Source organism: Notothenia coriiceps, unplaced genomic scaffold (assembly GCF_000735185.1).
Source record: "Notothenia coriiceps isolate Sejong01 unplaced genomic scaffold, NC01 NC01_scaffold00031852, whole genome shotgun sequence".
Taxonomy (NCBI): Eukaryota; Metazoa; Chordata; class Actinopteri; order Perciformes; family Nototheniidae; genus Notothenia; species Notothenia coriiceps.
The window spans coordinates 231340-253925 of NW_011364553.1; the positions used below are offsets into that span (position 1 = coordinate 231340).

Sequence of the window (22586 nt, forward strand, 5' to 3'; positions counted from 1 at the left end):
GATTTCGTTTCTTGGTTTAAGACCCCTTTTTACTTTCACGATTTGTTGCTGATACAAAGGAAATGACCATATTTGGATCCGATGAGATTGTGCAGGAGAGACACAGCTTTCTAACGATATCTCTGTTGACATGGTGCACACAGCGGTCGCGGTACTTTATGTTACGTTAGAAAGCTAACTTTTGGTGAATTTAGGAGAAATCTACTGACGCAAATAGACAAACTATAGTCAAATAAACACTTAAATGTGTATTTTGTACGTTTTCCTTCCAAAAGCCTGAAAAAAAACATGTTATAGAATAAAAATAGCACAAAATTGACCAGTGCTTGAAAAACGATGTTTTTGCCTGCCGTGTCTCGCCTTAAGACAAACTTTGAATTTTTTGACATGGAAATGATTTTTTAAGATTGACAAACAACATATGTGTAATTCATGGCACAATTCAAACGGGATCAAAAGATAAGTTTCTCTCTCCTTTGACTTAATACTGACGTATTATTTTTTCGGAATAAGGTCCCATGATGCGGAAGTAAGTGGTCGTGACTTCGCCACTCTATACGCCGTGAAGTTGTTTGCGGTCTGCCAGTAAACCCAAAGCAGAAGAAGTGACGACAGCGGCTTCATTTGCCTAATCCTCCCTCAGGGACTTATTCCGGTGTGAACGCGATCTGTACTTAGTTCATGAGAACTAGAGAGTTCTCATGAACTAAGTTCTCATGAACCTTTGTGGGAAAAGTACTGCGGTGTGAACACGCCTATTGTGTCCATCTGTCTGTTTCTGTCTGTTGTTAGTAATCCATCAAATGTTAATGTCTTGGTCTTGTGAGTGCTTAAAGAAACAACAGAGGAGTACATTTTTTCATCACATTTATCACACACACATACATTAGTCTCCTCAGCTCCCATAAAATACTTACAAGTCTGATCAGGCCCCCTCGTCCCCTGGGCTTCCTGTTCCTGCCTCTCCATGGCAACAGACAGCGCCTTATACCATACATCTCGTCAGCAGAATAATCGCACATATGCAGGACAGCACAAAGTGATAATTGTCTCCTTCATAGCTACCTCATTAATGTCTGCAGAAGGGTTGTGAGGAGTTATGTGTTCCCTGAAGTCTCACCTCAAAACAAAACAGACAATAGTTTTTGACCAGAGTCAGCAGGTGCTTTCTCTTCTTGAATCATTTCTTGTAGTTCTATGTTTCTACAACAACTATTGTTGCCGGTAGAAACAGAAACAATTGAAAAACGTTGCCACCCTGATACTTGAGCTTTCTGAACAAAAGGCCTGTATTTACAAAGCCTGCAAAGCGTGAGAGGGCCTCTCTATCGACTCCCTCTCTATCGACTCCCTCTTCATTGCATTCTTGGGGATATAAAGGCTTATTCAAGAACAGGATGCTAATTTAAAATGCGTAATTAAGCCCGAGCAAACAAATTGTTATTATGTCATGTTTTATCTTCTTTATTTGCTTACAAAGCGACTGAATATTTGCTCAATTGAATGTGCAGCTTCGCCAGCACAGCGCTTAACTATCATGAGCTAACAAGCTGAGTTCAGGGAGTGCCAAGGAGAGAGGGAAACAAGACATCCTCCAGCCGTCACTGCTCTTCTCTGTGCTTCTCATTATAGTAGTGCAACGAAAGAAATCCAATAACCAGGTCAGCTGAAGTAGTTTAAATGAAGCACCAGCACCTGCATTTACCATGTTTAGGACAAAAGATGAAACATACAAGGTTAGGGTTTGAAGCAAAAGTCAAGTCAGTTTTTATTTATATATGATAAGATGAGATAAGGTTCTTTATTGATCCCAAGTTGGGAAATGTTTGCCTTACAGCAGCATAAAAAACATACAAGGTAGCACATGAGTAGAAATTAAAGAGTAGAAATAAACAATGCTAGAAATTAAACATCTCAAAATAGAATTAAAACACCATTGATAATATACAGTAGACTGTGAAGATAAAACATCTATAAACTCTAACAATAAAACACTAGCCACACTTGTCCCTTTTTGTGTTTTGTCTTGTTGTTAACTCAAGAGTTATAGAGTGTGGTGCAAAATTGAGTCTCAATTTACACAAAAACGTTCATAAAACATAATGGAAAGCTCAATATGACAGTCAAAAAAGACTCATTTCGTGGACATTTTTTAAAGATTATAAAAATAGAAAGCTTGAAATGAAAGCATACAAAACATTTGGTACAAAAGGGTCTAACAAAGGTATTTTAAACATCAAACAAACTCGTTTTGATCGTTTTCCAGCTGCAGTTTGTAGCCACAGCTCTGCCTCAGATTGACCGCCCCCTTGCTCTGCGACACAGCGAACGGAAATATCACCCATGGGTGTTCTTGATGTCATGGTGGGCGTCGAAGTTTAATGTCTGGTATTCTGGTGATATACGATGCTCCCTGTTAATAGCCGCTCCAGCATGAGGCTCTGACTCTGTCACTCAGCCGGGGGTGCTGAAGACCGTCTGTAGTCAACAAGCAAAGAGCTAACGTTCAAGCAGCTGATAACCTGATGACTTCTTTAGGCAACGTTGATGTAGTGACTGTAAAGCTGTTATCTTGTGTTCACAACGTTTTATTGCTCGACGGTCCCATGTGTTCTTGTTCCTTTACCTTATGTTACATTTATTTTGATTACATTCATTTGCATGATGTTTCGCTGTAATATTTCTGTTTAATCGACTCTTCCTGCTGTGGTTTACAGTTGAAATGCCTGTGGTTGGCAACATATTGAGCAAATGACGTTATAAACAGCTTGTTGGGTCTCCGGGGCGAAGTCACAGTTCCTCACATGAGGCCTGCTGTGGTCTGTTCATTCAGTAAAACACTGTTTCTCTGCCTGCTCTCGCTACTGGGACTCTTTTATATAAGCTGATTATAATTTGATAGGCTTGTTTACAGATGGAAATGTACCTCGTAATGACTCCCTGTTGATCTCGTACATCTATTTTACATCGCCGTTGCACCCGTGTTTAGATATGTTCTGAATCCTGCTGTGAAAACAACCCAGAAAGAGAGTCACAGGATAACTACAAGATATATTAAAAAGGCACATATTATGAGAGACACTTAGAAACAAAGTGCAGAGTGAAAAACAGAGCTAATGCACTTTCATACTGTGAAATATTGTTTAACAAAGAAAAGTTTGCATAATATTTGAATTAGAGAGAAATGAATGAGACCATGAAGAAGGCAGAAGCAGGCGGAGGAGGAAAGAGTAAATAAGAAGTGAAAGAATGTGAGAAAAAAGAATGAAGAGAGGGAGGGGGATTAAAGGGACAGGGGGTTTAGGACATGACTTCTGTGTCCCTCTCACTCATATACTTTATGATTATTCTATTATTTCTAGTGAAGTTAAAGCTTATATTCTGTCCTGAGAACAGAAACGTTTTGTCACTACGTTTTTAAAACATCAGCACATTAAAACTTCCCAGAAACTAAGATTGCTTATGTTGCCCAACAAACACCAATGGGAAGCCTCAATAGCTTGTACCAGCAAACATTTGGCATGTCTGCTTAGTATATGACCTAAATCTCCTGTCAACTTGTTATTTCAGCATTTCATTCAAAGTAAAGAAAGTAAACCCATAAAGAAGAGCTGTGGATAAGATGCTCAACTTAATAAGGAGTCCAGAAAGTGGCTGATGTGTGTTGTAATTCCTCCCTTGGTGTCTTCCAGCTCCAGTCGTCCAGCGCCAAAATGGACCTACCTCGGAGGAAAACGAGGCACAGAGGAGGTACGATTTTTAACAGCTGCAAACAAGAGCTTACATGAAGCTGTCTTTGCACATAAAAGCAAACATTAGTACATGTAGTTTACAGTTTCAGATCTTAGTGGTTAAACAACACATCAGCTTAACAAATTGACACAGTTAAGACATGACAGCTTGAAGAGAAGTGACATGTTCCACCTGACAGGATGATGGAGCAGCACCAGATGCAGGCGCACAAGGAGAGGGAGCGAAGAACGTCAGGATCAGGTGAGGCAAAACAAACACACCCACACCCAGCTATATAAACACACACACACACACAGACACACAGGCTGCCCTGGAGACCGACCTGGATTGAGCGCTGCATATCAGATTCTCCTAGCTGTGCAAAAAAACTGTCGACAAAGAAACCTCACAACAAACTCCAGCTGTCAACAAAGAACCGTGCTGAGGAGCAAATTGGTATTTGCTCTGCTTTGTGATTATTCCTTCTAAATGGAAGTCATCAATGTTTGCTAAGGAAAAGCAAACAGGCGATGTCATCATTACTAAACACCACAGATGCCAGCCCCGATACAATAGGTTCCTGCAGGTAAACAGGCTTCCCAGTGTGGTTTGTGTTTCCCGCCTTACTTTCAACCAGTGCCCCCCAGTCTGTGTGCCCTTATGCTTTTTTATCCATGCACACATATAAATGTTCAAGTCTGCCCCTTAGAGACACATTCAGACTTAAACATCCTCCTCTGTCCCTGAGCAGCGATATCAGTTACCCCCCGTCCCTGCAACATGCTCTACTGCCATCTCTTTCTTCCAGCTACTGTTGGGGGGGGGGATGCCATATGCTTTCTGACCATGGCTCAGTCATGTTGCATTCTGCTGCTTGTTCTTTTATGATATTTTTGATTATTTCTTATTTGCTATTGGCTTCTGTTTTTTGGATTGCTCCTGATTTTCTCATCGTTACTTGCTTGGTTGCTCAGTTGTTTGCTTTTCATTCTTCTCACGTTTTTCTCTTTTCTGTTTTCCTTTGTTTGTTGCCCTCCTTTTGTCCTCCTCTTCATCTGCATCTCCTCCTCCTGTCTCTCCTCTCTCTCTGTCTCTCCTCTCTCTGCCCGTCACAGTCGTTTCCACTCTCCAATATAAAGTGTCCACCCCTCCCATCCACCCAGACACCCCTCCCGAGTACAGACAGTACAGAGCTAGCACACTGCCGCCTTCCTACGCCCGCGTGGCCTCCTCCTCTCCTCCCTCCTCCGCCTCCTCCTCTCCCTCTCAGGAGAGAGAGGTCGGGGCAGCTAGGGACAGAGCCCAGCTCTCTTCCCAGCTCTCCACCTCGCTCGCCTCAGCCTTTTCCCCCGTCCAGTCAGGATTGGCCACCATGGGCCGACAGATCCGTCAGATCCCCCTGTCTCCCCCCTCAGCGGCCCGCCACCTCCACCACCACCAGCAGCAGCAGCAGCAGGACATGATGCTGCCCCCTAAACACGGCACCTGGTCCGCCTCCCAGCTGCAGCAAATGTACGCCCAGTATGCCCCCTCCGCCTCCCCTCCAGTTATGATGGCCATGCCTGTGAAGCAGGGTCCTCCCCAGCAGCCCTCCATCCCTCTGGCTCACTCCCTGCCGCCCCTGAGCACGAGGATGAAGCCCCCGCCCCTTGACCCAAACACCATGGCAGGCCACCACCAGTACCAGCACCCACCCCACCCTCACTCCAACGGCCAGCCAGACGGCTCCTACTCTCCCCACTCTCAGCATCTGCCCCTCACCCCGCAGTACTGCGAGGCGGTCCCCCTCCCTCTTCTGACAGCTCAGACAGCCCCAGGCCCCCCCCCCAGCCACCAGACCCAGTACCCATCCACCTTCCACCCTCAGCAGCAACTGCATCCACAACAACAACAGCAGCAGCAGCAGCAGCAGGTGTACCACCAGCAGCCCCCTTCCACCACTTCCTACTCCTCCTCCTCCTCCTCACCCCCCTCTTACAATGCCTTTCACTCTGACGGGGGCTCGCCCAAGAAGACCCCCTCCCCTGTCCCCCAGCAGGCCCCCATGGTCACCAGCAGTAAGTATGAAGAGGAGAGAGGAGGAGGTAGTCTCTCAGCAGTAGCATTGTGTGTGTGTGTGTGTGTGTGTGTGTGTGTGTGTGTGTGTGTGTGTGTGTGTGTGTGTGTGTGTGTGGGTCATGTGTAAGGGAAGTTATTTTCACTCTAGTAGATGCACCTCACCCATAATGCTACACAAGAGCATGAAACCCACATGTGTCAAATGCATTCAGTATAGAGCCCCGGCACACTCACAGTCCACCTTCACTTCCTCTCTGGCGTCCGATTAGATCTGCTCTCTGGGCCCCGTTCTTCTCATGTGGAAAACAGCATTATCCAGATATACTGTTGCACAATGGGCAAATTGACATGAAACCTAAAGTGCAAAAGGGCAGGCTTATTGACTGTGAACTGGATCGTGACCCAGACTGTTTACTGTTAACCACAAACATGTACACAATCAAATGCATATTATCGCAATTACATTTCCAGATTCTATTTCTATACATGATAAAACAACATTTAATTAAACTAAATTAAAAAGGAAAAAAAAGTTTTTTGACAAAACGGAACTAAACCAGATTTTGTTTGAGAAACCATGAGCGAAAGAGGCTTAAACTCTAAACTAATTTATTTTAAATTAAATTGGGCAACTGAGCCAGAACACATGTCATTTATTTTGTATTTGATATCAATATGTGTCATTTGAACACAAAACATTTAATACATTATAAACTGAAGAACTCACTTTGCCAGAAATTGTTGAATTATACTTGACTTTAATAAACTCGATGGGTTCAGCCGGATATCTGCTCGTTAGTTAAGCTACATTTGAAGAACCGGGCCCTGGACAGTTAAGACCAGTATAAATACACACTGTTTAATCCGTAAAAGTCACATTATTGTCACATGGTTTTGCAGTTGCAGGCTGTTCTGAAATCTCTCCTTGATGTTACATTAAAGGAATTGTTTTATTGTTTTAATTGGCTGCTTCTGTTCTTCAAAAGCAATGTTGCACAATGGACACTGTTAAAGGCAGTATACGAGATTCACACATGCACTTTGTGAGCCACGAGTTGGAGTTTTCAAAACAAATTGCAATTGTTGACAATAATATAACTTTCATATTGCACTTAAATACATTTAAACCAATCACTGACTTAAAAGTAGATAAATATTAACACTTTATTTAGCTGTTATCTACCAGTCAATTGAATAACCAACATCACTCTCCCTATGAAGAGCCTATAATGTGTTAACCATTGCCAGTTTCTGCCCAGTGGCCAGCAGTTGTGTAGTAATCAGAGTTTAGGTGTTCGTTATACGGTGAGAGTGTGTAGCGGTCTTCGTACAACCTTCCAAACAGCAAGAAGGTCAACCAACCCGTACAGCCGTTAACTGATCTGGATCTGTGCCCCCAGGCCCCCCTGTCTCTGCAGGTCACCCTGCCATGCTCTCTGTGGCCCCTCCGCCCGCTGCAGTGCCACCACCCATGGCTGGTCCTCCAGCTCCGCCACCGCCACCGGGCCCCCCGCCCCCTATGGCGGTGCCCCCACCAATGCCCCCTCCCCTGCCCACTGGTGGAGGGCCTCCCGGGGGCCCGCCTGGGGCCCAACTCCAAGCCTCAGGACTCGCTGCCGCACTGGCCGGAGCCAAACTACGTAAAGTCCAAAGGGTGAGCCTCCAGGGGTAGAGGGACAGTTTGAGATAGTTAGAGGTGCTTATCCAGGGCTGTCTGACTGAAAGGTAAAGCGTTGAAAATATTTGATGTAGTGCATAAACCTTTTATTTAAGATGACTAAAATATGTTTTGCTGCTGCCCCCTGTTCACAGCTCTACATGCTTAAGGAGACACAGAGTAATGTTAGTAGAAAAACTGCAACTCATTTGATAATGTGCCCTCAGGATGAGAGCAGTCCGCCTGGGTCTAGTGGCAAAAGTGACTCCAACCGGTCTAGTGGTGGTAGCGGAGGCGGGGGAGAGGGACTGATGCAGGAGATGAATGCCATACTAGCTCGCAGGTAAAACAGCTACACAAACAAACACTGGGATTAATGGTAAACATTAGAAAATACCTGTTCTCTCAGGCATTATGCGTGTCATGTTCCTGGTTCCACTTTACCTGCGGTTAATGTGTATATCAAAAAGGACTTGCATTAAAATATTATCTATGTGTATCTCACAGTTTGCCCATGTACTTATTTTTCCTTCTGATAGGCGGAAAGCTTCAGAGAAACCTGATGAAGTAAGTCCTGTGCCCTGAAGAGATGAGATGAAAAGAGTAGTGCCAATCTTTTTTCAGCCCATTAAATATGGAGCTGAAGCCAACGGCCCATTATCTTAGCATCAAGACTTGAAGCTAGCGCAAACAGCTAGCCTGGCTCTTTCCAGAGTTCATTCTTTAAGAAATCCAACTAACCGCACCTTTAAAGCTCATTTATTTATAGTTGTACTGGGGGGGTCCTGTGCCAGACTATTTCTTGAGCGGGCACAGTTTCCAAGAAATTGCCACTGTCATGAAAAATGTTTGTGTTAATGAGGGAACTTTTTTGAGGTGCTGGTAGACATATTTTGTTACCTGGAGACAGAGCAAGGCTAGCTGCCTCTCCCTATTTTCAGTCTGCTAAGCTTAGATAATTATCTATTAGAGGTGGCTTTATATTTAGCAAACAGATATGGCAGGGGTATCATCTGATCTAACCCTCTGTAAGAAAAATGATACATCATTTCCCAAAATATTAAACTATTCTTTAGATATTTTTGGGAAACGTAGATTAAAGCTGATTTTATATTGTTTAGTCACCCTTAATGTCTCTCTTTTCGGCAGGACGACTCTAGTGGTAGAGGGCCAGGTCATCAGAACTCAACAGGTACAAAGCAACCCTTCTCACCAGATTACTGAATAACACTGCTTTTGTCCCATTAACAACTGTTTTCAGATGTCCTCTGATCTGTTTTATAGTCTACTGTTTTAGTAATAAAAGTTATTTTTCTCCCACCTTTGCCAGATGCTGGGAAGAAGCCATGGGAACGATCCAACTCTGCAGAAAAGTCCTCACTGGTGTCCAGGTCTGTAGATAAAGGAGTAACAGTAGTGAATGTAAAATAGCAACATTTTAGAATTTACCAGTGTGATTTAAACACAAGCCTTATCCAATTCATTACAAGCACTGGTGCAAGTGACAGGAATGAAACAATGATGTACGAAGAGTTGTTGAAACTGTGGTTACTTTTAACAAAACACACTTTTCACATTAATATGTAGTATGTGGTGTTCATACAGCGTTTTGTGTTGCAGAGTGAGACCCATCGGCAGCACTAGTGAATCAGACACAGAATTCGACAGGATGAAACAGGTCGGTATCATCAACATGTGGATTAAGAGATTAACAATTGTACACAATATGTGTTACTCATAAACTGTCATGTTTTGCAGGACATTTTGGATGAAGTTGTACGCGAGTTGCATAAAGTGAAAGATGAAATCATTAATGGTAAGCCATGCACATTTCTAGAGTTCAGTATCCAGGAGCACAAAGCATGTTTAATGTTTAATCTTTAAAATGTTCACTCTGTAAAACGTCTCCCACTCTTGCAGCCATCAGACTAGAAATCGGCAGAATCGGCACATCCTAGTCTCATGTGAGCAGCAGTAGAGGAGAGCGAGAGGAGGAAGAGGAGGAAAAGGAGGAGGAGGAGGAAAATGCAGATGAACAGACACACGAGGACCCGGGGAATGTTCTCTCAATGTTTCTGTGACCTCGCGACTCCACGATGCAAGTTGCAGAGATGTTGTGCCAACATTTAAGTCTGCTGGACAGCGAAAAATGGAAGAAAGAAACCGAGAAAGGGTTAATGGGTCAGAGGATCTGAAGGATGGATACAGAAAGTTTGAAAGGACTGATGAACTCAAATCGAGGATGAAAAACAAATTAAAAAGATGAATTGAGGGACGGACGGACAATAGTGCGGAGTCCAGTGTTTTGGTTCTCTCTGTGCACCTAAAGACTCAGTCAGCCCAGTGTTGCAACTCTTTGTTCTCTGTTCAGTCTTAAGAAGAAAATATTTTTGTTTTCTAAGTTTTTACTGTTTTATTATTTAAAAACTGTGGTGATAATGACGATGCTGTCGATGACAATGAGTATTTTATTGATATTATAGAAGGAGAAAAGAATCTTGCACACCATTTACGTCAGCCTTTTATATTTTCTTTTATGTTTTTCTATTTAGTTTATCCCTTACTATTTCATAATTACAAGCACAATATGGGCATAATGGTTCTGCAGATTCACCTGCCCTCGACTGGCATATTTAAAAAGAAAAAAAAAAGAAAGGTTTTTTTGAACTTGTTCCTACTGGTTTCTTGTGTCTTACCTTGTCTCTCCGGAGATTTGGGAAACATGTTATTGTTTAAGCCACAATAAGCCACTTTAAATGACCTCGTTCCGTCACATCCGAAGCATACAAAGGAGCAATTGATATATTGGCAATTATTCAAATAACACATAATAACAAGTGTGCTCAACAACTCCAGTGTGAACGAGGTAAACGCTTCTCTCTATTTGTCCAGATGCGGGATCGTTCAAACGTGGGGATCATTCACCAAACAGGCCGATAACTGTAAATGTGCCACCTAGTTTTACCTAGATATAATCAATGTATTACTTCCCATTAGCCATCCTATGCTTTGTGAACCTCCCAATTATGCATGAAACCCCAACTCTATGAATTCAGTTTTTTATTTGGTTTGGAAAACAACAAAAAATACAAACGGTGGTACATTTATTGGAGTGGTTTGTTTCCATGAAGATTCCCCTTCCTATACGAGATGTTGAACTTCATAATGGTAGCAATGTGAAAAAAATAAAAAGGAGGGGTTGCTCTTGCGATATGCAAATCTAACCTAGATAAGAATGTGCAGAAAGTGAATAGGCCTATGTGATGGTAGCTACAGTAAATGTGTCTTTGAAGGAAGGATTTGGTTGAATATTGGTTGTTCTGTCCGCTCTCAACTACGTTCTGATTTAAAAGCTGAAAGTAAATTCATTCAAACAAAAACAATAGATGTGTCAGCCTCTTACGAGTTATCCTGCTCTGTGTTCGTGTTCCCTTGTGTTTTGTGTGGGAAATCCTCATGGTTTAAATCTCTAGGGAATATTTCATTCATCTTTTAATCCAAATGTAATTAAAAGTCACATCTGGTTACCACAAAAGACACGAAATTGAAAATCAACCTTGAAATCATACATGATATTCTAGATATTTTAGTATTTTAATATATAGTGCAGACATTTTAAATATAAACATCAAAGATCACACTTATCAGTCACACACAATCATTAAATTGTACAAAAAATTAAGTAGACAAAATAACAGAAACACTATAGCTCTGCCAGTAAACGCTAATGAAGCTTGAGATGTTTAAATTGTTTTGCTGTGATTTATGGAGGACAAGCATCACAAAAAAAGACTTACTGGCGGCCTGCTGAGCAAAATGAAATCTCCACCGAGTTAAATCAGCACTCAGTTTCAAAATGACCCAAAACAAAGGGAGATTCAAACTGTAAATTGCTTAATAACTACTCCTTTGCATCACAGCTGTTTCTGTTACTCTGTCCGCTCCATAAAGATGTTAACAAACCGTTCACAGCACAATGGGCGTCACTGAAGAAAAGGCTCTTCTTACCCAAAGGTAAGTTTCAATGTCTATGTTCCACCTGAGCACTCTTCTGCATCAATAATGTGCAATTATATATTAGATAATCTGAGAGGCTGCAAGAGCCTTGTTAATTCTTACATCCAAAGAATCAGAGCACGTAGAATAATGCTTGTTGGCAGGGGAAGGAAACAGAGTTAGTGCCATCTCTGTGAAACCTGAGAATGTATGTGACCCTTATCCTACAGAAATGACCATTTTAATATCTTATTCTGCCCTTTTCAGTGCCTTCTGGAGCCAAGGAAATGTGATCACAGTTGTATGACATTAAGTTGTTTTAGCCAGAATAGAAGCATTTATAAATAGCGGGGTAAAAAAACCTCGATCTGAATTGTCTTCAGATTCCATGCGCTGCACATGTATGCAACAGGAATATTCACAATCACTCACTAAAGACTAACTGAAGCACAGGACTGATTTAGGATGTTTTCATACAGTTCAGTGAAAACTACACTACACGGAGAAAAGAAAATACAACATAATATAATTATATTTGATATTGCTCATAGTTATATGAAATTCACATTTCTGTGCAAACTAAGGGAAACATAATGTCACAGATTCATCCCTGCTTATTTATCTTGTACTGCCGTTTAATTCTGGCGTATGGGCCGATGCTGTCATCAAACACAAAGTCCCATAATACCCGGATCCAGGAAGTGTGTTGAGGCAGGAAGTCGTAATACTCTGCTGCGATTTTCTTGACCTGTCAATAAGAAAAGAAGATTAGTTGGGTTTTTCATTTAGAGGAATGTCTTTAATTTACAGAAACAAAAATGTCACTGCTTTGTTAAAAGAAATACCAACAGTTTGGACAATGGAGACACTAATGCACTGCCGTTTGAGTTCAGAAGGACATTTTATTTCTACAAGTGTAGTTACTAAAAAATCAGGGTCATACTTTATTTGGGTAGTGTTTGTACATTTATAAAAAATACTCATATAATTAAACTAGTTGAAGTAAAAAAAGCTGATAATATGTAGGTTTTTTCATAAATGTTAACATGTACTTTAATTATTTTAAATATCCAAGGACAAAGCAAAACCGTTGGAAAAGTGAAATATCATCCAATAGCTGTCAAATTTAAAGAGTAACCACAAATTATTCCATCTCAAAGAAGATCAAGAACAGCTCATAAACCAAATAATGTTCTGCTTAACCTGTTAACAAAAGCAGAATTCAGCTGAGCTAGAAGGCAGATATTTATCTTTGGATCTCCTCACGCTCTGGTGGTGCTTTAGAAGAGGAGTTAATCATTCACAGAGCCCAGCCTTTTTTTCTGATAAATATTTGCAGTTGGTAGAAATTGACAATTGCCTGATATCTTTTTGTTTAGATTGTGAAAGAAAGGAGAGGCCAGTTCTATCTGCAAACACCTTGTGAGAAGTATTCTATATTTGAGAGCAGAGTTTACAAGTTGAATAATAATTCATGATTTGAGTCTCACCTGAGGTAGTTTACTGCCAGGTATGCTCGGGAAGTCATGGTGCTCCATGTGATACCCAACATTGAAGGTGATCATGTTCAGTGGTCCATAGTAGGAATATGTCTCGTGTCCCTTCAGGAACATGTAATGCTCAGCTATGAAATGTCCAGAGATAGGATGCAGGCCCATACACAGCACAGAACCTGCGATAAGGTAAACAATAGGCTTCACCCCCCATAGATAGTAGATAATGAAGTCTACTGTGAACTGAACAGTTGCGTTGAGGATCTCAAGCTGACCTAAGGGCTTAGGGTTGACCAACAGCGGGCGAAGAGCGTAGAAGAGGGGCTGGAGGAAGAGCCAGACCACCTTCCTGGCCGGGGTGCAGAAGAACCATCCCTCAATGTCTGTGGGGATGTCAACATCCAGCTGGTCGCCACCAAGATACCGGTGGTGGTCGATGTGGTACTTCTTAAAGGACGCCGAGTAGGGCAACCCGATGGGCAGGTTGGCCCACATGGCAAACCAGCGGTTCCACTTAGCCAGCTTGTTTCCAAACGCCACATTGTGAGAGATGTCGTGGATAGCCAAAGTCAAGGAGTGGTTAATGCAGCCCCCAAAGGCGTAGGCCCAGAAGAAGATCCACTTCCAGGAGAGGTCGTGGACCAGGTAGCAGGCCAGGAGCTGGGTCAGGACCATGCCTGATACCACCCACTTCAGCTGGGGGTCCGGACCCATCAGAGACTTAATCTCTGGATATTTGGCTAAGGAGAAAAAGGCAGAGATGAGGTGATTGGATAAAATAAAGGAATAGCACAAGCAGATGACAATTAAATGTTTAGGAGAAATATTTAGAAAGTTGAACGGCAGAAGTTAGAACCACACTTTTTTTATTGATTAATGGGATAATTGAAAGGGGAAAAAGTAACAAATGAATGACATTATTGAAAGTTTATGTTAAAAATAAGTCATAACTCCAGCAGTGAAAAGTAACCTCATTGACCATCATTTCCAAATGCTTTGATCGCAACTTTTCATTGTGTTAAACTGTGACACTATCCCGAAGAACCCAATGGAGCATGTTGTGTTTGCCAACAGTCCTGACCTCTCCTGGGAAGGGCTGTCCCACAAAGCTCATTTTTAATTGGACGAGGTGTTGTTTTGCTGGGGGACATAAAAATGAAGGTGATACAAGGGAGTGGTTCAAAAATATCAACCATTACAAGACCTACGTTTAGTTCATGTGACAACAGGTTGTGGTTTGTAAACAATTTAGAGAACTAAATGCAGAATTGTAAAAGAGGTTAAGGAGCGTTTCATGAGCAGTGTTGGGCAAGTTACTTCCAAAATGTAATATATTACATATTACTTATTACTCTCTTTTGAAAGTAATAAGTTACATTACAATATTACTGTCTCTGAAATGTAATGAGTTACAATACTTTAGTTACTTTTTAGTTACTTTCACCAAAATAACCGCAAAAGAATAGCTAGGTATTTTAAATGCTAAAATGTAGTTTAGTGCAGCTCATTATGCATCCAGTGAAGGGCAATGTGGTATAGCATAACAACTGTGTAGGCCCTTAAGGCTACTAACAACTTGTATTACAGGGCTTAGTTGAATACTCGATTCTGATTGTAAATTCTTAACATGTGACACGTTGTTAATACAGCAGTACAGACCGCTGTCAAGGACTATATTGTAAATCAAGGCAAATATTATTTAAACCATGCTCATGGTTTGAAATGGCAAACATTGAAAGGCAAAAGTATTATTAAAACCATGTAGCCTACTACATCATCACCTTGGTCCCATCATATACGCTGGGAAGAGAATATTTACTGTGCTTGAAAACTGGTATCACATCATCATGTGAGGTTGACTTTGTGACCTGGAGAACATTTCAGCTGCAACATCAGCTCGTTGATAATAAGCTTGGGATATGAGATATTTTTGTAGCCATTCGTGGTGAAGGCATCTGTGCTATTGTATGCATTATTTTTGACCCAACATTTCTACAGGCATGTCAGAATATGGTACTATTTTCACATGAATATTCTAGCCATTGTCTATTTTTATACCACAAGCTGCAAAATGACCGCCTTACCCCACTGTACAGGCGGGTAGTTGTTTAGATATACCTGGCACCTGCGGGCCGCAGAGGGGCGGCGTAGTTTCGGGCGACGAAGACTGCTGCTCCGGGGCCGGCGAGTCAGGCGGGAGTAAGCTAGTGTCCACAACGGAGGGTAACGTGATGTCCGCATCTGACCTGTTGCTACTGTCTGCAGTAGATGCAGTGTTGCTGGCGTTTAGTGATGGTTGCTTTAACCATTTTCGTATAAATGATTATCCACAGATCAGATGTGTGTCACTGCTGTGGAAGCACTTTGGAAATGATGCACGCGCAGCGGAGCAGTTCACGCGCACCTGACACAATTTGTTGTTAGTATTTTTCGCTACGTTCTCTTTTTTGAATGGTTGCATAACGTTCAACTTCCCCGAAGATCTCGACGCGAAGCCTGAAGGGTAAACACCAGGTTTACTAATCTACCCGCACAATTTGTCCGGTGTCGGAATGTCTCGCTATGTTAGTACATTCTTAAAAAACAAAACACCATTTAATTTCGGTTTAAAATGTGTTGTAACTGCGTTACTGAGCATTGTAACGGGTAATATATTACCCACATTTCATTAGTAATGCGTTACATTACTTCGTTACAGCAAAAAGTAATATATTACTGTAACTCCGTTACTTTTGTAACGCGTTACACCCAACACTGACGAAATAACCATTACTCATGCAAATGTGGCTGGCTTCTTTGCGTTTAGCTCACTTTGTGTAAAGCCGCTATGCAAAATAGGGCGCGCCCGGGAAAATAAAAATGGTTCCAGCTACAGTTCTACTGAAACACTGTAGGTTTCCTCTCTACAAACCAAACCTTCTTAATTTTTTTACTGTGTAGCTCAAATCAATTCCCTTCCACCCCCTTACATTTAAGTTATAATTTTAAAACCATTTATCAAGAAACAACTCCTACTTTTTGTTCTGATTCGAACTCATGCTGTCATTTGCTTTTGCTATTTATATACTTTTATGGGCTGTATATCTTTAAGTGTTTGCATTGTAGCCCACCCAAAGGGCATAAAGTTGAATCAATAACCAGACATCATAAAAAACGCTGTTAAAGGTTACCGCATATTTATCATAAATATGACCCTATGGCAGGTGTTGATTATATGAAGTTTATGACGAGCACGTTGAGTCACAGGCTGCAGACCTCTCCAAGAAGCCATTCAACACAACATAAAAACCCTTGTCTATCAAATGTTCCACATGAAAATAAAAAAGTAGTGAGACTTGACAATCTCCGACATCCCTCTGCCTCTCCCATCAGGGTGGGGCAGAGGATATTCAAAAGAAAAATACTTTTTAATAATTAAAAAGCTCAGTGAGTGGTGTCAAACAACCCATTACCTTCTAGGTGTGCTTCTTTCACACCTGAGCAACCAAGCAACTGCTGGACAAAGCCAGGATCAGATGTACATCAACACGTTTAGATCTTGTTCATCTAAACTGTTTTGAATCAAATTACAAAACATATCAGATTATCAATGCTGACCAATCTATAGATTTGTGTACGTTTGAAATGTAAGAAAAACTAGCATAATCAGTCATAACATACACAGTTTAGACAAATTATCCCTTACAAAATATATAAACAGGCTTGGTTTAAGGTTTAAATGTTACTCTTTCATGAATCCTCCCAGACTCCTTTCTTATAATTTCATAGAATTACATCATTGTTTGTCATGAGTACGGAATGTGTCCTGTTAGCGAGCCCGGAGCCATTGTCAAGTGCATCGGTTATCTATTATGCTCCTGTTGTCTGCCAAGACAGAGAACATACAGGTGATAGAAGCCTTTGATCACATTTTAAAGCAACACACACATCTTCTGGTATTAAATAGTCAAGGTTGAGACTAAAAAATGCCATTCTTCTCATATCTATCAGAGTACTTACACTTTGACATCATGCCTTTTGCTCTGCCCCTCCTTTGAGTGATATAAGTGTCTCTGCCCCACTCCCTATTTCTGAGATAAAGAGACTTGCTCAAAAATGTGTCATGGAAGTATTTCACATAAAGATGGAGCTTTAAAGTTTGAAGGAAAAAAATGTACTCAAACATTTCTGAAAGTTGTCCTGTATTTTATCTTTACATTGAAGCGCTGCCGTTTTAAAGAGAGTTTTAAATCATAGTTATTTTTGTGCTGAAAAAAGTTTTGCAACTTTCCTCATCTGAGTGAATGTCTCAGAATCATGTTTATCTTGTTAGTTTTCCAGCATCTAGGCTGGACACATTAAGCAACAGCTAGAAAACAGGTTTAACCGGCTTCGACCTTAGTAAAGAAAAAGTCTGTAGTCGAGGAAAGATAACTAACGCCAGGAATATATCTCAGCAGGACTCACAGGGTCGACACAGCTTTTTATATCCATCCTTTCTTACCCAGGATTTCTTTTCTTCTTGAAGTGTGCGGCTGGTCATTGTAGACCCATTCAAAGTCGCCTCTTCCACCTCTCTTCCCCATGACTCTCCTTCCTCTGAGGCAAACTGCTCAGTGGCGTTATGTGTGTCATCAAACCTTCACAGTATCGGGACACACCCACTCACACAGGCTGCAGGTGTGTATGTAACATCACAAGCCCCTCCCACAAGTGGCGGGGGTTGTGCTGTGCACCTGCTCACATATACAGTAGTATGCACATACATACATATTAAACTATATATTTGGTTAGATGTTGTGAATGATTACTGTTATTACAAACACGTTTTCAGGATTGGTATATTAAAGATTTAATATAAAAACAGTCCGGACAGCCTGTGCTACAGACAAGACCACCTTTTTGTATTTAGCTAACTAACACATAGGCCTACATTTGTTTAAGATCAGGATAATTACTTGAAGGCTATATAAGTGATTCCTAATATGGCACATTATGATATATACAGATCCCACTTTAGCGAGATCAAAATTGTTGGATGTGTATATATTTCCAAAATGGTATTGTCTGTGAGTATAAGAAATATATAGGCTACACATACATGGAGTTTATTTGAATCTTGAGTGCTTCTCAAAGAGCATACAAAACGGAGTAAAATAAACAATTATGTGTAAATAACTTGGCAGTGTTAATCAATGGTTAAAAATAGAAACATTTAATATAAGTTGAAATAAAATGCCGAACAAGACTCAGGTATAACGGTGTGGCCTCATTTTGAGTTGTCAGACATATTGATGCATTATTGTATGTATGGTTATATATTTATAAGTTATTAAAAGTTATGATTAATATGATCATAAGAACGTTTCAATAGTTCCTAAATACAATTGATAACACATACATTATTGCATTACATTATGTCAATAACTTAAATTATAGGGTTGTAAATGTGCCACTTTTCAACGGGACTGCTTTAATCCAATTCACGCGAGATCTCAAAAGAGGAGCATTGTGGCGACGAGAGTACACTAGTGTAGAGTTGTTTTCGAAGAGGAAGGTGGAAGATTGTGTGTAGTCAGGAGGGGAAAGCGAGTGTATTAAATAGCATAACAGCAGGAGGAAATACAAAATTCAGCATGGCTTCGGGGGACACCCTGTACATTGAAGCGGACGGGTCAGATATGCCGACAGAAATAGTGGAACTGCATGAAATCGAAATAGAGACAATCGAGACCACAGTTGTTGGAGACGACGAAGAGCACCAGCCTATGATCGCCTTACAGCCGCTTGACACGGATGATCCACACTCTATTCACTCGCACCAAGAGGTGATTCTGGTGCAAACAAGAGAGGAGGTGGTGGGCGATGAGGACTCTGAAATGCACGACGATGATGGTTATGAGGACCAAATCCTCATCCCAGTGCCCGACGCTGATGAGGACTATATCGAACAGACTCTGGTTACTGTCGCTGGGAGAAGCTCCTCCACAGGCCGGATGAAAAGGGCTGGAAGTGGAAAGAAAGCGGGCAAAAAGAGCTACCTAAGCGGGGGAGAAATGGGCAGGAAATGGGAACAGAAGCAAGTGCAGATAAAGACTTTGGAGGGGGAGTTTTCAGTGACTATGTGGGCATCGGGTAAGTTCAGAGTCCTGAGTGAAATATTTCTTGTTGGCTCCTTGCTTTGTTCTCAGCCTGTGTGCCGTGTGATTCGGCCCGGCTGGGGCCTTGTCCTCCGCTAAAGTAGGAACTAATTTTCCACTCTGAGCCAGTTTTAAGCCATTCGAAATGTTTTTGTTTTTATGGGAAGCCATGTTTTATGTGTCGATGGGCGCCGCCATATTTCCCCGGACTAGAAAGTATGGCGGCCCGAAAAAATGGCGTTTATTTGGCCGACGAAGATGGCGGCGAGAGTGGGAGCGAGTGCAGCTGGCTCATGAGCTGGCTCCGCGAGGCCGCTGTGGCGCAGTTCAGTTCAACTGTAGCTGTGGTGCCTTCAGGAACCCCTCATACTTTACACTTCCGAGACTTTAATCTCACCATATATGTTCATATGAATCAAGCAAACTTGATCCTGTGTCCAAAAAAAGTCCCCCTGTTTGCTAGTGCTGTTTGTCAGCCATAGAAAGGGCTATTTCATTGAGACGAGCGCTAATGTCACACTATTTACTATTATTTTATAATCTTAGTGGCTACATAAAACGTGTAATTCACACAGTGACCCATTTATAAGAAACACACTGAACATCGTTTTTTTTTATAATCGGATGTTAAATATTTAAAAAGTGTACATGTTTGTAAACATGGCAGTTAAAATGTTCCTAGATAATTTCATCTTCATGAGCAAGATGATAGATAGTTTATTAAAGTTAGATGGTTCAACGTGTATAGATATTTGCAGGAGCTTGACAACATTTTAACCTTTCATCACTTAATCAACAGTTTAAAACCTATTGTGTCCACATAGTTTGTTAAAAAGCACAATGTTACATTTGTTGGCTTTATCTAGAGCTTATCTCTGAATAAACATACCTTCGAGCCAAAACCTGTATTTCCTGTCATATGCTTCTGTTGTTAGTAAATAAACAACAGAGAAAGGGACGGGAAATGCTGTGAGTGGTGGGGATGACACAGGTCGTCTCTATAAATGGCTTTAATCAATTATTTCCACATGTTCTGGTTCTGTCTTAATTATCAACACCTATGTTCCCCTACATTCAGATGACAAGAAGGACATAGATCATGAGGAGCAAATCACGGGGGAAAACTCTCCACCAGATTATTCTGAATACATGACAGGGAAGAAGCTCCCCCCTGGAGGCATCCCAGGCATCGACCTCTCAGACCCCAAACAGCTGGCAGAGTTTGCAAGGTAAGGGTTCATGTTTATGTTCACACAGGTGTATGTCAAATTCACTGAGTCATAGTAAAATCAATATATTCAAACTACAGCTTTACTTAAGCCAACCAGAACATTATTTAAATCTGTGATGCTGATTATGTGACAGTGTGACTATGTAGGCTGGTGTATTAAGAGATAAGATAAGATGGTACTTTATTGATCCCAATTTGGGAAATTATTTTTGTTGCAGCAGCATAAAAGACAAGGCATGTTACAATAAAACAAAACAAGAATAGAAAGAAAAGAAAATATACATGTAGATATCATATATACAAATATATATATTCAAAAATATATGACATATGGAATATTAAAATATTGAAAGTTACACGTGAAAGCTTAACCTGAAGTTATTTATTTTTATTTAAGTAAGAAAGAGAGCTGTAATAATTTATTGAGTGTATACACGAAGATTTTTTGTACAGCCTATATCTTCATGTTAGCATGTCTATATTCATATGTTGCTATTTGTGTGTTCAGTTACTATATGTTGCTGTGTGTATTTGTAATATATGTCTGTGTACGGGCTGTGAAAACAAATATCACTTTGGGAGGAAACGTAAAAAATACTAACTTAGTGGACTTTATTAATCTGGATAGCTGTGTAATAATATTGAATACCATTTTTTTTTTTTTTTACATTTCAGAATGAAGCCGAGGAAAGTAAAAGAAGACGATGCACCCAGGACGATAGCCTGTCCACACAAAGTAAGTGCAGTCATCTGTTTATTAGCAGTAGATACAGTAGTGTGCAAAAGATGAAGGTTACCTACACACCTTGCTTACTCAGCTCTACTGTATGTCGTTTATTATTGACATTACATTAGTAAACAGGCCTGGTATGAAGAGCTGACGATACTGTTGCTCTTGCTACACTGTAGTGAATATGTCCAGAGTGATTTGCTTCATCTGGTTTCTCTCATGCTCAGGGATGTACCAAGATGTTTAGGGACAACTCAGCGATGAGAAAGCACTTGCATACCCACGGGCCCCGCGTGCACGTCTGCGCAGAGTGTGGCAAAGCCTTCGTGGAGAGTTCAAAACTGAAAAGACATCAACTCGTTCACACAGGAGAGAAACCTTTCCAGGTGAGTTCCTTTTTTACAATACGCGTGTCGCCTCATTTTACTTTTCCAGGGAAAGCTCCATAGTTGTAGTTTATCAGGATGAAGAAAGATTTCACTATGTAAACTGTGCCCGACTGGATCTGTGAAATAGCAAATGATATACAAACCTTGCTGTTGATAATGACAGCTAATCTGTGAGCGGCGTTAACTCAATCTCTCTCGTCTCCAGTGCACATTCGAGGGCTGTGGCAAGCGGTTCTCTCTGGACTTTAACTTACGCACACATGTCCGTATTCACACTGGAGACCGCCCGTATGTGTGCCCCTTTGATGGCTGCAACAAAAAATTTGCTCAATCAACCAACCTGAAGTCTCACATCCTCACACACGCCAAAGCCAAAAACAACCAGTGAACGGACAGCGGCGCGAGCGAACACTGGAGGACTCGCTTCTTCGCTCTTTGGCAAACTAAAGTCCCGTGGCCTGCTTTGTATCTCTAGATGAAAGGTTTTCAAGAAATGACCTTTTTCTCAGAGTTTTTGAGGAACTTATGGAGGTTTGATCTCCCCCCCCCCCTTCCCTCAGGCCGCCTACCCTACTTTGATGCTACCTGGATGGAACAATTTACGCTTTCTTCTTGTGAAGATGTTAATTCATGGATCTGCACCTGAAAACGTATTTATACCTTAACACAACCAGTTAAAAATGTTTTTGCAATATATTTGTCAAATTTGCATCGATCCTTAGCAATGACACATTTTCAATTTTGTACTTTCCCCAAGTGTGCATATTGTACACTGTGTGACATAAGCTCTGTGGTAATATGTATTAAGGTTGTCCCATAGCTGCTCTTGGGTTTCACAGTTTGTTTTATCTCCCGTTCATGTGAGTGTGTTTCAAGGGAGGGTTGAGTGATCTCTGCATATTTTCATTTTTTTCACAATATCAGAATCATGTAGATAACAGCCATGTGATTTTCAGTAGATCACTGATTAAAATGTTTTTCCCCCTTGCACTACCAACAAAGTGTCATTTGTCCTCTCACAACCTAGTATTATGCAGACGTTTTGAAAGAGATGTCATTTAGACTAACTGGATCAAAACATTTGAATAATGAAGTGACTGTCAAAACAAATCGGTGTCGGTTCTCATCTTTATAAATGTCGTTTTGAAGCTCGCTAACAAACAAACGTCACTAGTATTTTA

The 22586-nt window shown here is 41.1% G+C and overlaps 3 protein-coding genes across 6 annotated transcripts in view; 2 read left to right on the forward strand and 1 right to left on the reverse strand.

The window, feature by feature from the left end:
• evla (Enah/Vasp-like a) overlaps positions 1-10102 on the forward strand; it is a 35650-nt gene extending 25548 nt beyond the window's left edge. For all 4 annotated transcript variants that reach the window (XM_010788370.1, XM_010788369.1, XM_010788368.1 and 1 more), the window contains 11 exons: positions 3693-3750; positions 3932-3993; positions 4848-5789; positions 7191-7444; positions 7675-7790; positions 7987-8014; positions 8597-8639; positions 8778-8838; positions 9068-9125; positions 9206-9263; positions 9368-10102. In XM_010788370.1, the coding sequence (XP_010786672.1) occupies positions 3693-3750; positions 3932-3993; positions 4848-5789; positions 7191-7444; positions 7675-7790; positions 7987-8014; positions 8597-8639; positions 8778-8838; positions 9068-9125; positions 9206-9263; positions 9368-9405 (1718 nt within the window). In that variant the 3' untranslated portion in view covers positions 9406-10102. The remainder of the gene's footprint in view (positions 1-3692; positions 3751-3931; positions 3994-4847; positions 5790-7190; positions 7445-7674; positions 7791-7986; positions 8015-8596; positions 8640-8777; positions 8839-9067; positions 9126-9205; positions 9264-9367) is intronic.
• On the reverse strand, positions 9953-17578 carry degs2 (delta(4)-desaturase, sphingolipid 2). The gene is made up of 3 exons (XM_010788367.1): positions 17420-17578; positions 12934-13676; positions 9953-12191 (listed from the first exon to the last, which is right to left on the reverse strand). The coding sequence occupies exons 1-3, from the start codon at positions 17499-17501 to the stop codon at positions 12048-12050; spliced, it is 969 nt and encodes a 322-aa protein (XP_010786669.1). The 5' UTR covers positions 17502-17578; the 3' UTR covers positions 9953-12047.
• Positions 17579-18435: 857 nt separating this feature from the next.
• On the forward strand, positions 18436-22453 carry yy1a (YY1 transcription factor a). Its single transcript, XM_010788372.1, has 5 exons — positions 18436-19050; positions 20134-20284; positions 20962-21022; positions 21244-21402; positions 21611-22453. The coding sequence occupies exons 1-5, from the start codon at positions 18552-18554 to the stop codon at positions 21791-21793; spliced, it is 1053 nt and encodes a 350-aa protein (XP_010786674.1). The 5' UTR covers positions 18436-18551; the 3' UTR covers positions 21794-22453.
• The last annotated feature ends 133 nt before the right edge of the window (positions 22454-22586 follow it).

Coding starts and splice junctions, on each gene's coding strand:
- degs2 (XM_010788367.1), bottom strand. CDS start 17,501: ATGGGGAAGAGAGGTGGAAGAGGCGACTTTGAATGGGTCTACAATGAC. Junction 13,677..17,419: donor AAGAAGAAAAGAAATCCTGG/GTAAGAAAGGAT, acceptor TTTTCTCCTTAG/CCAAATATCCAGAGATTAAG. Junction 12,192..12,933: donor CTGGCAGTAAACTACCTCAG/GTGAGACTCAAA, acceptor TCTTATTGACAG/GTCAAGAAAATCGCAGCAGA.
- yy1a (XM_010788372.1), top strand. CDS start 18,552: ATGGCTTCGGGGGACACCCTGTACATTGAAGCGGACGGGTCAGATATG. Junction 20,285..20,961: donor CAGCTGGCAGAGTTTGCAAG/GTAAGGGTTCAT, acceptor TTTACATTTCAG/AATGAAGCCGAGGAAAGTAA. Junction 21,023..21,243: donor CGATAGCCTGTCCACACAAA/GTAAGTGCAGTC, acceptor TCTCATGCTCAG/GGATGTACCAAGATGTTTAG.